Genomic DNA, 14,104 nt, shown 5'->3' on the forward strand with positions numbered 1-14,104 from the left:
AAGATAAGAAATGACTACATCAAAACAACACAAGTGAATTATGAAAGACTACCTCCCGTGTATTGCTCTCTGTCTTCAACGAATTTCACTATTGACCAAAATAAGAAAGGAAAAGAGATGCTCGCCTGCTCGGTAGAGGAACGCGGATCATCGGAGATAGTTATTTCCAATCTCGTGTCCAAAGAGAGGGCAAAATTAGCAATAGAGTCAGCAACAAAGTTTCGTTAGTGAAGCACTAACCTTCACGAACTAGAACTTGGCACGCATTAGGTAGTCCAACACTTGGAAGTTTTAACACAAAGACAAGCTACCTACAAAGATGGAATAATTGCTTCTCTTTGATGTAGGACGAGAATAGACCCAATTGAGCTGAAAAACCATAAAAGCAAAGAAGCGGCGTAGAATCAAGAAGAGTGATTGGAAAATAGGTAACTCACGCGTAATGAGATTATTAGCCGCTGGAATATTCAAGAAGATTTGGTTTTGGACCTTTCGAGTTACTCGTACAAAAAGTCAGGTTTTGATTTTGAATCAGATTTGACTAACTTTTGGCCAGAATGTCCGTTTGAGATGCATGATACCTTTCCGGAATGGGAACGACGAGATCTTCAAGACTCACTTTAGTGAGCTCTATCAAATTTAGGCCAAAATGTATCGCCTTAATTATCCGATTCGTGATTTAGTATTTTTAGGCTAGTTTTTACTGACGCGGGCGGAAGTAACGGGGTTTACAAGCGATAAACCCTAAAAGACATAATTCTGGAGTCCACCAGAGATAAAAGAGAAAACTCTCAATTTTGATTGATAAATATGATAAAAGATATTTCTGCAGCCGTTTAAGGTTGCTTATATATGGGAAAAGAAACCCTAGGGCGACTAACAATGAAACCCTAAAGCCCACGGATTAAAACAAAACAAATCCAAAATAAACTAGAAAACCTAAAATAAGAAATGACTACATCAAAACAACACAAGTAAATTATGAAAGACTACCTCCCGTGTATTGCTCTCTGTCTTCAACGAATTTCACTATTGACCAAAATAAGAAAGGAAAAGAGATGCTCGGTAGAGGAACGCGGATCATCGGAGATAGTTATTTCCAATCTCGTGTCCAAAGAGAGGGCAAAATTAGCAATAGAGTCAGCAACAAAGTTTCGTTAGTGAAGCACTAACCTTCACGAACTAGAACTTGGCACGCATTAGGTAGTCCAACACTTGGAAGTTTTAACACAAAGACAAGCTACCTACAAAGATGGAATAATTGCTTCTCTTGCTACGTGACAACATGTGAGTTGTAACCTAAGAACCATTGAAAGAAAGTACGAGACTTGTATAGAAAAGATAATGGGGTTTCCACCAAAAGGGAAGGGAAAATCGGTTACAGCGTTAAGATCCATGCATATTACATACAGCTCAGGATGATGATAACGGCAAATTTGTCACGAGCTAGCAATTAAGGATTAGATTGGAATCTCAATCTCTCACATTCTCAATTTTATTTTATCTGGCATTTATTGCTTTCTGTGGACACCATTTCCCCTTTACGTACTAACGTACCACACGACCTCACCATGATGTTCCTCAGATTTACTTTCCTGCCATATGCTTTTCATAAAGACATTATACCCCCTTTGTTTTCGTGATTTACATTCTTGAAAGATCAAGTAATAGTGCATGCCTTGCAAGGGAAGCAGATTCAATTAGTACAATGGTGAAAGTGTCAAGTAAAGGAGGACCTCGTTAAGCATTAGTTTTTAAGAATATATATATATATATATATGAATGCCAGAACAAAATTAAAAGCTTCGAGTATCAATTGATTGAGTTACTTTAATTTTTTTAAGTGCGTATAGTAATAGTCTAACATGGTATCAGAATTGTTTGTTATATATCTGTTTCAAGTGCATAATGAGAGTTATAATTTTAAGGAATAGTGAAAGTTCAACAAATGTAACTAATTCAAATGATAACTCAGTCTCTTATTTTTTAGTTGAAGAAGAGTATAACTTCTTACCTAATAATTTTGATAAAAGAAAAAAGAGTTGAGAAGAATACCGAATTCATAAGCTAGCTAAATAGTTGCCACGATAAAGCAACGTCCATGGCCTTCTCATTTTCTGATCTATGTGTGTGACTGTGTCCCTTCAAAAAAATTTCGATTACTTTGAAAAAGTATTTCGCCGATCCCTTCTCCGATCATCTGATTCCAATGAGAGTTATAATTTTAAGGAATAGTGAAAGTTCAACAAAGTTACATACTTCAAGTTCAAATGATAACTCAGTCTCTTATTTTTTAGTTGAAGAAGAGTATAACTTTTTACCTAATAATTAGGATAAAAGAAAAAAGAGTTGAGAAGAATACCGAGTTCATAAGCTAGCTAAATAGTTGCCACGATAAAGCAACGTTCATGGCCTTCTCATTTTCTGATCTATGTGTGTGACTGTGTCCCTTCAAAAAAATTTCGATTACTTTGAAAAAGTATTTCGCCGATCCCTTCTCCGATCATCTGATTCCAATGAACTCCAAAGGGTATGCATGTCATTTTACACGCATTATTCATCATTTCGTCTGGTGCCCATTCGGCCGGTTGCGTAGTCTATTCAGAATAAAGACTATAATATAGATATAGTACAGAAAATCATCTACTTTCTTTGTTTAACAACCCACTTCCGCGGTTAGCAACTGCTCTGCTTTCTTTAGCATTTTCCACTCCGACATACTCACATTATCAGATTAACACTACCGGAAAACTTGCTCTGATAGTCTAATGCATGCCTTGCCATTTTACCTAATTCTTATTCTCACCCAACTCTCTTATTGACTTTGAGAAGTGTGTATATTTCCCACTCTTTCTCTGTTTCTCACTCTCACTTCACAACTGGGAAATTAATAGACTCAGTTATGGAGAGGCAGAGAAGCTTCTCACTGAAACCCACCAGATTCTTGGTTTTCTCTTTCACAATCTTCTCCTCTTTCATCTTCCTCACTTTCTTCACCACTTGGCTAATCAAAGCCACCCCTTCAGTTCCCCAACAAGTCCATCTCCAGTTCAACAAGTCCTCATTCGTTTTGGGTTTCAGACCCACAACCGTTCAGTCCTTAACTGGTTTCAGTGGAAACTTACCCTTAAATGGTCTCAAAGATTCAATCTTGAAGACCACCCATTTGAGCAAACCTGAAAATGCTTCTGGGTCTGCTGGGATTTCACTTCTTAATGAATCCAGAGTGGCACCACATGAAGAAGAGAAAGGCGGTGGTGGGATGGATGGTAATTTCACAGCATTGGCACAAGTAGAGCAAACTGTGAGAGCAGAAGAAGTGGAAAAGATTGAATTAGTCTCGAGCAGTAGTAAGAAGATTGAAGAGAACAAGACTGAAGCAACTGCATTTGAAAAGATTGAAATTTCAAGAAGTGGGAAGGTTGAAGATAAGAGAAAAAATGGAGTATGTGATTTTACAAGAGGGAGGTGGGTTTATGATGAGAGCTATCCTTTGTACACAAATGGTTCGTGTCCTTTGATAGATGAAGGTTTTAATTGTCAGGGCAATGGGAGATTAGATAAAGACTACATGAAGTGGAGATGGCAACCCCAAGATTGTGAAATTCCAAGGTACTTTCTACTTCAATCATTTAGTTGTGATGAGCTTTTAAAGCATGGTAGTTTGGTTTAGTCACAATGTGGTTTGATTGCAATGTTAAAGACTTAAAAGTTGAGTACTTTTGGTGTGGTACAGGTTCAATGCAACAAAGATGCTGGAGCTAATAAGAGGGAAGAGACTAGTTTTTGTGGGTGATTCAATCAACAGAAATCAATGGGAATCCATGTTGTGCATGTTAATGGGAGCAATAAAAGATCCAAACAAGGTCTATGAGACTCACAGGCGCAGAATCACCAAAGGAAAGGGAAATTACAGTTTTAGATTTGTGGTAATTCTACATATATGACCCTTCTTTCTTATCTTTTCATTTGCAAGCTATTTAGGATTCAATTCTGAAGTTGTTTTCTTATCACAGGATTACAAGTGTACTGTTGAATATTATGTGAGCCATTTCTTAGTTCATGAAGGCAAGGCAAGAGTAGGGCAGAAGAGGAAGCAAATCTTGAGAATTGATGCAATTGATCATGGTTCATCTAGATGGAGAGGAGCTGATATTTTGATATTCAACACTGCACATTGGTGGTCTCATTATAAAACTAAAGCTGGGTCAGTCCCTTTTTTGATCTATTAAGCTCAGTGTCGTGAGATTTTATTTATTTTCAGTTGTATGATGACATTTGGAGTTGATAGCAGGATTAATTACTACCAAGAAGGCGGCCAAGTTCATCCAAGGCTTGATGTTTCCACAGCTTTCAGAAAATCTTTGATGACCTGGGCTTCATGGGTTGATAGATACATCAACCCACGCAGAACCCGAGTTTTCTTTCGTAGTTCAGCACCATCCCATTTCAGGTTTGCCTTGTTAGATTACATGCTGCATAAACTCTATACTAGGGTAATTTCAAACAACATTTTCTGAGTGGTTTTTAATGCAATCCATTTAAACAGGGGAGGTCAATGGAATTCAGGCGGGAGTTGTAAGGAAGCTACTAAACCACTTGACACTTTAGGTGCTTCTTCTAGTGAGAAAAATGTGATTGCAGAGGAGGTCATAAAGCAGATGAAAACTCCCATCACATTCTTGAACATAACTGGATTATCAGAATATAGAATAGACGGTCATCCATCTATATATGGAAGAAAATCAGCCTCAGGCAGTCAAGACTGCAGTCATTGGTGTCTTCCTGGCATTCCTGATGTGTGGAATGAGTTGTTGTATGCTCATTTGCAGTAACTGAGAGTTACCGCTTACGATTTTTCTAAATTGTAAATACTTTAATTCTTTCATTATTTCTTATAGCTAGCTTGTAATGAGAGCGACCTGGAAATGCAAGCGAGGAGAATGTTTGAAACTTTTGTAGTTCTTATAAGAAATTCATCAATTAACCCTGCATGCATGACTATCTTTACCTACAGCTAAAGTGAGGTCCAACTTCTGGGTATTTATTATTTAAATGTCAAATTGAAGGCTCTTTCTGTTTCATCAATATAAATATAAGTAAAGCAAATCTGAGGTTTTTCTTTTTCTATAAAGAAATTTTTACAAAGCAATTCCATTTATCACCATGATGACATGCTTGTACGAGATGATTGGGATTGACACAAGTATAATATCAAACTGCTAGAAGAATTTCTAGCTTATTGCTTCCCAAATTTATAAAATGAGCCTTATTTCCATAGTATCTTATTGTCTGATCTTTATCTTTCTGAAGTCAAGAAGCAGGCTTGATCATATCAACATGTAGAGCCAATTTAACTGGCAGGGAAGCAGCTGGCATACCTCCTTACAAAAAAATTCTCAACTGCTGTCATGTATAAAAACCCCCAAAATCGAAATATGTCTCATGTTCAGTATGTACATCCCAAGCCATGCCAATTTTCCATTCAGTGAGATTGGTGTTTCTTCGCTCTGACTTGGGAGACAGATGAATCATCCCTCTTTGTACCCTCAGCTTGAGCCCATGGGATTTCTGTTTCTGGTGGATAACAATAATCATAGAAGATCTCCTCACCAGCATCAATATGCTCCTTGGCAAATATGCCTACTCGGTGATCTCCCGCCACCAGCATTACCTATGCAAGCCACAAATCAGCTCAACTACTAATAACTAATCAAACAGTAGGATCGGTGAACCTTAAATACCTTTGCGTGACAGTTAGGTTTCTTCGAGTGGTTTGCAAATTTAAGCTTGTCTCCTTTTCGGTAAGCATCTAGGACCCACTGTAAGTAAGTAAAACTTGAGATATATCCCAGAGTAAAGCTATAGCTATTACATATTTCCCATGAATACACAATGTCAAAAACATCAATCTTCACTTGCCTGATCATTCAAGTCAAAAAGGAATGATGAGTCTGCACGATCGTAAATCTTCCCACGTCTGTCTGCTTCCTCATGGGAGATGAGTTCACCAGTATATTCTCCAAGATAATCATTTTTGTTTACAGGGTTCTGAAATCATATAATTCAATTTGGTGACAAGTAGATATATATATATATATACACACACACACCCACACACATGGAGCCGATCGAGAGAGGACGTCCGCACTTTCGCTAAAGTGCGGACGTCGACGCTGCAGCTCTGCTCAGGCCACGACGGCGCGGTGCGGCGCCGCTTGCTGGACGGAGGCCATGGGTCGGACGGACCAGTCTGCAGTCGGGTGGAGTCGCCGGCAACGAGGTTGCAGCGCTGCAGGTCAGGTTGCTGCCCAGAACCTGCAACCTCAATCTCCTCCGACCTCAATCGCTGCCCAGAACGGTCTGCGATGCCTCCGGCCTCCGTCCGGCAAGCCTCGAGCCGCCGTCGCCGCCTGAAATGCCGTAGAAGCGTCGACGTCCACACTTTAGCGAAGTGCGGACGTCCGCTGTAGATCGGGCCTCTATATATATATGTGTGATTATGCATGAAGCCAAATACAACTGCACTTATCTGCCAACCTTTAAAAAGGCTCCCCATCCAGCAACATCAGATTTACCCAAGAGAATCTGAAAAAGAAAAAAAAGAAAAAAAAAGAAGAAGAAGAAGAAGTCAATGATAAATCACCAAGTGAATTATGCAGACCACACAAGCAACTTTTTGAATATACACTAAGATCACCCTTTGTTGTTGCCTTAGAAGAAGCCTCATGTTTCCACATTGACTATCACCCTGTTTTGGTGGCTCGCCTAGTGAACTGTCCCCACAACTGCATCAAGTATGCAAGATTCAAAAACACCACCAAAGGTATTACAAACAGTCTGCAATGACATAAAAGGATAACTACATATTTCAAAAAAAAAAAAAAAAAACAAAGAGAAGCTACAATGGCTTTAATAAGAACCCTTTCAAGATAAGATTGAGCTCAGATTAAAAACTCTATCCATGGTTACACACAGCTCAACTAGCTGGTCCATATACAGCAGCAATTTGACATATCTTTCTGCAGTAAACAGCAGGAATAGACTATCCAAATTCGACAAAGAAACAGTATAAATATAAAACTCATTACCTAACCCAACAATTGCGACAGACATCTGGGTCACATTCACGATCTGCGGCAAAGCATGGGCACTGCCGACTTCTGCATTGACTTTTTGCACAGTGGCATCCCCTGAACCTATTTTTGCAGCTCTTTGAGCATCTGAAGATGTAAGAGTTAATGGGTCAGAATTTCATATTAACATTTACCATCTCATTTATAGGTTCACTGTCTAGCATAATGGAAATTTAAGCTACAAAACTTCCATTTTGCGGCTACAAAACCTCACATAGTGGGATCATTTAAAAAGTTGAAGCAACTTATAAGCTGAGAAAAAGAAAAACCCTTGAACAAATCAAGCTTAGCATCACTAAATAAATTGATGTAGAATTCAGGATGCAGCTTCAACCTCTTATTTTAGTTGAAAGGTTTGGCAGAACGGGTTATCATTCATATCCATCTTATCTCTTCCCCAACCTTGTTGAGGCAAGATCTGAATCAGGTAGCTTGTATGAGGCATGAATATATAGCTTGTATGTATCATTCCTTTCATATAATTCACATTTCATATCTCACAACTTTCAACCACACACATATCACATCAAAACTAGACTGAAAATGAAATCCAACAATACATACAATATGCTGTGGTTTTTCTTATCAAACTATTGTTATTATTGTTAGTATTACTTTTATTTTATTTAAACTTATGATTTCTATTATGAAGCATCTTAGCACCAGTTCTGTGCATGTCTTTGCATGAGCAGTTAAGGACATTAGAGACAAACCCAACATACCCACAGTATTTTTCGCAGCAGGTTCCATTTTGCAGACAAGAACATTGCTTTCCACATGTAGACTGGCATCCACATGGTATATATTGTTTGCGGGACTGGTTTTTGCCATCAGCAATCCTTTTCCAGACTGATGGATGACCAGCAGACTTCCAAGAATATTTAAGCCTCCGTGCTTTGCCCCTTCTACGAAATGATCGTGACTTTGTCCGCATCTCTTGTTCCTAACACAAGTAAAATAGAAGGTAAAAGAAGCGTAACTCTAGTTTGCAGAATCAATTGACTGGGCTATATTGGGGGATGGTAAAAGAATAGCGGTCAACTGACAAACATAGATTGGCTAGCAACTTGAGAATAAAATTCGACAGACTCATGCAGTCATTACATGAACAGAAAGGTACGCCTGCTAGCTCAAGTCAGTAATAGTTCCACAGGCCTAGTTGGCAAAACGGATTCTTACAATCACCTTATAGAAAATAGGGAATCAAAAAGTTCTTCGATGCTTACACTCTGATCCGTATCAGCTATTCCGTTTCCGTTGTCTTCCATAAATCCAACTACAGATCTGTTAGGCATTGAAGCTTCAGCATCATGCATGAACATGGACACTTCCAAGCAAGTCCTGAAGCCAGAAAGTAAGTTCCTGGCTATAAGGCAACTGCAGAAAATAAGTTACCCATTATAATAATGAAACAAATCTAAGATACAGTACAACCATATACACAAAACAAACAAAACTAGGAAGATCAAAAGTATATTGCATAACTTATGCAGGTGTTCTCTACGAAACTCAAACTCCCCTACCAACTCGGATGGTTGCAATAGGGAAATAATGTCAAATTGGTCCATAGGATGACTACATGGACTTCTGTAAGATGACATATATTCCAAAGTGTCAAATTGGCTCTCTTCCAAAGAGTTTCCTTTGGGGCACACAGTGTCCAGGTAACATTTCTTTAGAGAAAACACAGTAGTTATCTCATTATAATGAAGAGATACAATCAAAGACTAAGTACTGGAGAGGAAGGCTGAAGTCAATGATCATATAACATGGTTTTCAATTAAAAAAAAAGGCCTACCTGTTTCTCCCAAATATCTCTAATCCCTTCATGTATAATTCTTTCTCTACTGCCTTCCATTCAGAGCTGCTACTACACTGCCCTTCAACTTGCCCTCCTGTAGATTTGGATGGTTGCTTCAGTACTTCTATTACATCTTTTGGCTTATCTTTGACATCGTCCATAGATTCCTCACAGGAAGAACTACCAAAAAAAACAAGTTCCTTTGAAGTATGTCTGGTGCATTCGTTGTTGGGCATTTCAAGTTCATTTTTATTGGGTAAATCACCATCTGAGTTCTTAAGTTCAGAACTGGTAAAGTGATCTTGAACCAGGATTGGTGTACTAGTTACTATGTGCAAGGCATCTAATCCCTTCTGTTTCTTGCAAGACCCCTGCAAATCATCCGGCACTATAGTTTGGTCGTGTGCCACTTTGTCTGTGTACATTACGACCTTCCGTTTCCCTGAATTTTCATTGTGAGTCATCATCATATCTGTATCCAAACCTAAAGCTCCAGTATTGACATCTGAACTATGAATAGTTTCTGAAGTGACAACCACAGATTTTCCAGGAATGTATCTTTCATCATGTATGATGTCCATACTACAACGAGAACTTAGTTGTTCAGCATTAAAGGATGATGCTGGAGCACTTTCTCTCTCTGATTTTGTTATATTTGTCCTGCGCAGAGCATCAATATGTGGACCTTCCAGCGGGTTGTCAACTGCCTTTAACTGCAAGAAGGATTGGAAGTCATACTTCAATATCCCATGAACTGTGGCAAAAACTCAAAACAATACATGGATCATAGGAATCATCAGAATTGTGATAAATACACCCTATATAAAGTAGAATGCTGAAAAAGAACTATGTCCAGATTCCATTTAGAAAAAAAAAAGCAAAAAAAAAGAAGAAAGAAATGGTTTTAGTCAGCCAGGCTCAAACTGTTTGGATTATGCATCTTAGCAGTCTAATTCATCACAGTCTATAACATGGAAAAATCAATTGAAAGTGAGAATTTCAATTGTACAAGTTCATGATATGAAGAACCGTTAGATTAACACTGCCCTACTAATAGAAGTCAAGAGAAGGAAAAGAACTAACACAACTATATAAAACTTAGATAGCAATTACAGAACACTGGAAGTCAAAGCTAATATTTTACAGATCAGTGCATCCAGTGCCTGCCAGTATTCTTTGTTTGATAAAATTCCTCAAAACATCATAATTATAAGTTTCTTCATTTAAAATCAAAATGAAACTAAACTGAGACTACAATGCTGTAAACCAGAAAGTTCATAGACAAAAAATCAGGAGTAGAAAGATCATGTCCACTGACACATCAAGAAAGAATGGTCGTACCCTAAGGTAACATTGATCACTGCAAGGTTTGTCGTCCTCATCATGTTCTGACCAATGCAACTGCTTTTCAGTCTGTCAAACAAAGCATTTAACGAAATATAGAGTATCAACAGCTTGAGGGAGGGTGAGATAATTGGTAACTATTAGGATAGGTGACAGGTATCACTGGCTCGAAGTCTCTTCCAATGTAACTGAAACAATAAATGAAATTCAGAGTAAAGTGAAACATATGAATAATGTTGCTGCTTACAGGATAGATTAGAGGCTGAGAACAGCCATGCAGACGACAATCAAATATCTGTTGGATAGATAAAAGGCACTCAAGAGTTACATCAAATAACACAATACAAATGATTCACTTTAACAATCCATTTTTGATGACACCCTTACCAGGCAACGGCGACAGAAAAGGTTATCAAAAGAATCTAATGCAGCACTGAGACTCTTATCAAGAGAAATGTGCTTATCTGACCCAGAGTCCCCAGAATCTTTTGATTCATGTTTCTCACAGTCCCGCTCCTTAATTGTAATGTACCGCTCCTGCAAGTGCAGATTGTATAATGCCACAAAACTTAGACACCAAAATCTTGATGACTATCCTTCATAACATAACATGCAAACACATCTTATTCCAGCTACCTGGATTTCCGAAGTGGTGGCTCCAATAAACTGGCTCACAGCTTTCATTACTTCTTCTCCTGTCCCATGCTCCTGAAAGGCCATCCTACCAAATTCAAAGCAGAAAAAGTAAACACCACAGAATATGACAAGTTAACAAGCAGACATAGTCGTTAAGCTTATCTAAACTTACGACAGAATTCGATCTTCTCCTCCAGAAAATGCACGTTTCACTTCTTCAGGTTCTGTCATCTCATCATCAGTGTCACTGTAGACTAGAGCTTCAACGCCATGTTCTTTATCGTAGTAAATTTGCCTCCTCCCAACTACTGATTGGTCCTCAGCCATTCTCTGATTCCTGTGCTGTGAAAGACAAATTTGAGATAGGAGAAACAAGCAACATATTCACATTAATCCCGAAACACCAAAAACAAAATTAGAGCTAAAGCAACGTGTACCAAACCTGTCCAACCATATCCAAGTTGTATAAGGATCAATCTTGTGAGCTTTTGGAAGCTCAATACTTGATGAGAGTAACTCATCTTCATTATTACTATAATCTTTGTCACCAAATCCCTTAGAAAAGCCACTGAATCTGCAGGGAGGATGTTGAATTCTTAAATTAAGCAATCTAGAGCTCCCACTTGGCTCATTTTCTCTTGAAATTACTGACGATATTTCCGAAACGTAACTTTCTAGCTTCTTCCTATTCTGCTCAATTTTCTCCTTCACTGACATCACTCTCTCTGCTTGAATTTGCTTCTTAAGCTGATACATCTTCTGTGCCAAGCCTACAGTATCTCCTGATTCATCTCCATGTGATCTCTGCCCACATCAATCAAATAGTATACATAGTTCAGGAATTTTAGATCATACAAAAATTTAATTTTACTAGCTTTTTGCCGTACAGAAAGAGAACTACATCAGAAATTCTAAAAAAAAAAATTCATTTTCTTTGATATCCAAACTGAAATAAATAAGAAACTCAAAAGCATCTAAACTAGATTTTACTTTATTGGCTGCAGAGAAAACAGTGAACTGCTGATTATCTCAGTAAGCATTGCTCCAAGCTATGATTTTTAACAATGGGAAATCTGAAATTTCATTCCTTTCATATCCAAACTGCAGTTGGATTCTGTAAAGATAAATGTTTTATGGCTGTTTGATCATGAACAAATTCCAATTCTGATGAAAAGCATCTAAATTTTTTTTTATTTCAAAGAGAAAAAAATTGAAGGATCAATCGGAGAGGGAAAGATTTAGAGAGAGAGATACTGACTTTGAGTTTAGTTGCAGAGTCGGCAGCTTTGGACATCATCACGCCTCGCGCGGTTGCGCTCATTTTGCTCTCTGCGACTCACCAGAGAAAGGCGTGAGAAACGGAAGGCTCTGGAGGTAATAAAACTGTTTTGGGATTGACACGTGTCAATTCTGGTTTTGTGGACTACATGTCAGGGTATTGGTGACGTGGCTTACATGCCGGACATGTGACGTGGTTTACACGTCGGATTATAATTTGTTGTATGCGCGTTGGTTATATGTATTAATTTTGGAATTTGAATTTACTCACCACATTACCAAAAATGGCGATACCAAAAACTCTCTCTTCCTCCCCATCAAACCCAGCAAACAGAGAAACATTGCAAACTCAGTTTTGTATTTTGCAAATCTAGGATTGATCGAATACCAAAATGACCCAATTTCAATTGCAGTCCGTTTCTCCCTAACTTCTTCACTATAAGGCAAACTCATTTTGCATAAATAATCCCACCAAACCCAGATTTGAGATTTGAATGTGGTGAATAATTCATCAAAGTCATTGGTACTCTACCATCAGATAGTGAAATAAACCTAGAGTGGAATTTATTTTGGTGGAATAATTCATCTCTGCCACCACAATCTCCTGTGGCGAAAAGCTTCGACGCTAACGACGTCCAAACAGAAACGTCTCTCAGCCTCACCAAAGCAAAAAATATCGTCCTCTTCATTGTCTCAAGAGCCAGATAAGTAGTTGGGGACCTGGGGTCGTGTGGCTGTGGTGGACGTGATTAGGCCTGGCAACGTGCGGGTATAGTGCGGGTTCTTAACGGGCCGGGTTCTTAATGGGTCGACTCGGTAAGAACCCGTTAGCTTAACGGGTTTCGCGGGCTAAACCTGGCGGGTTTGCGGGTTATCCGTTGGAACCCGTTAAAGACCCGTAAACATTTTTTTTTTTTTTTTTAAACTTTTTATCAAAGCAACTAAAAACCAATTAAGACTTATGTATATAACCCCGCATTTGCCATTTTCTCTATATGAACTTTTTTGGTTTTCTATTTTGAAATTTTTTATTTTCTATCTTTTTAGATTTTTTTTCCTTTCCTTTTTTGACAAAAAATAATTCACAAATCACAATTATACAACGATCCAACGGTCGGATCCTCACAAATCACCTAGAGGATCATCTTTACCGATTTATACCATGATCCAACGGTCGGATCCTCACGGATCGCCCTTAGGTTCATCCTCTCAAAATTATACGAAGATCCAACGGTCGGATCACCTAGATGATCATCTTTACCGATTTATACGATGATCCAACGGTCAGATCCTCACGGATCACCTAGATGATCATCTTTACCGATTTATACGATGATCCAACGGTCAGATCCTCACGGATCGCCCTTAGGTTCATCCTCTCAAAATTATACGAAGATCCAACGGTTGGATCGTCCCGGATCGCCCTTAGAATCATCCTCACAAAATTATATGACAATCCAATTGTCGGATCCTCACGGATCGCCTTTTGAATCATCTTTTCACAATTATACGAAGATCCAATGGTCGGATCCTCACGGATCACCCTTAGGATCATCCTTTCAAAATTATGTGAAGATCCAACGGTTGGATCGTCCCAGATCGCCTTTAGAATCATCCTCACAAAATTATACGACAATCCAACGGTCGAATCCTCACGGATCTCCTTTTGAATCGTCTTTTCACAATTATACGAAGATCCAACTGTCGGATCCTCATGAGGAATAAGAAAAATTATAAAAATGCCCTGGTTGAAAAAAAAAAAAAAAAAATGGGGAACCCGTATGGGTAATGGGAAATGGGTTTTAAGTTAACAGGTTCCAACGGGTTTTAACGGGTTTAGCCCGCAAAGCCCGTTAATCTGCGGGTTTTTTGCGTGCGGGCTTTTTTTAGCCCGGATTAATAGACGGGC

The 14,104-nt window shown here is 38.6% G+C and overlaps 2 protein-coding genes across 4 annotated transcripts; one reads left to right on the plus strand and one right to left on the minus strand.

Moving 5' to 3' along the window:
• The first annotated feature begins 2,652 nt into the window (after positions 1 to 2,652).
• On the plus strand, positions 2,653 to 5,013 carry LOC133742590 (protein trichome birefringence-like 6). Its single transcript, XM_062170276.1, has 5 exons — positions 2,653 to 3,612; positions 3,737 to 3,929; positions 4,017 to 4,207; positions 4,295 to 4,453; positions 4,550 to 5,013. The coding sequence occupies exons 1-5, from the start codon at positions 2,903 to 2,905 to the stop codon at positions 4,833 to 4,835; spliced, it is 1,539 nt and encodes a 512-aa protein (XP_062026260.1). The 5' UTR covers positions 2,653 to 2,902; the 3' UTR covers positions 4,836 to 5,013.
• Positions 5,014 to 5,096: 83 nt separating this feature from the next.
• LOC133742589 (histone-lysine N-methyltransferase EZA1) lies at positions 5,097 to 12,301 on the minus strand. 3 transcript variants are annotated; one of them, XM_062170273.1, is made up of 16 exons: positions 12,176 to 12,301; positions 11,360 to 11,721; positions 11,090 to 11,254; positions 10,918 to 11,002; positions 10,669 to 10,818; positions 10,529 to 10,576; positions 10,279 to 10,350; positions 8,935 to 9,650; positions 8,363 to 8,513; positions 7,859 to 8,079; positions 7,092 to 7,223; positions 6,701 to 6,788; positions 6,541 to 6,588; positions 5,923 to 6,051; positions 5,745 to 5,822; positions 5,097 to 5,674 (listed from the first exon to the last, which is right to left on the minus strand). In XM_062170273.1, the coding sequence occupies exons 1-16, from the start codon at positions 12,236 to 12,238 to the stop codon at positions 5,486 to 5,488; spliced, it is 2,697 nt and encodes an 898-aa protein (XP_062026257.1). In that variant the 5' UTR covers positions 12,239 to 12,301; the 3' UTR covers positions 5,097 to 5,485. The 3 variants fall into 3 exon arrangements, with proteins under 3 accessions (XP_062026257.1, XP_062026258.1, XP_062026259.1); XM_062170274.1 differs by lacking the exon at positions 12,176 to 12,301 and having other exon boundaries at positions 11,090 to 11,259; positions 11,360 to 11,505; XM_062170275.1 differs by lacking the exons at positions 5,097 to 5,674; positions 5,745 to 5,822; positions 5,923 to 6,051 and having other exon boundaries at positions 6,701 to 6,840.
• Between the last annotated feature and the right edge of the window lie 1,803 nt (positions 12,302 to 14,104).

This window comes from Rosa rugosa, chromosome 4 (genome assembly GCF_958449725.1).
Source record: "Rosa rugosa chromosome 4, drRosRugo1.1, whole genome shotgun sequence".
Lineage (NCBI taxonomy): Eukaryota > Viridiplantae > Streptophyta > Magnoliopsida > Rosales > Rosaceae > Rosa > Rosa rugosa.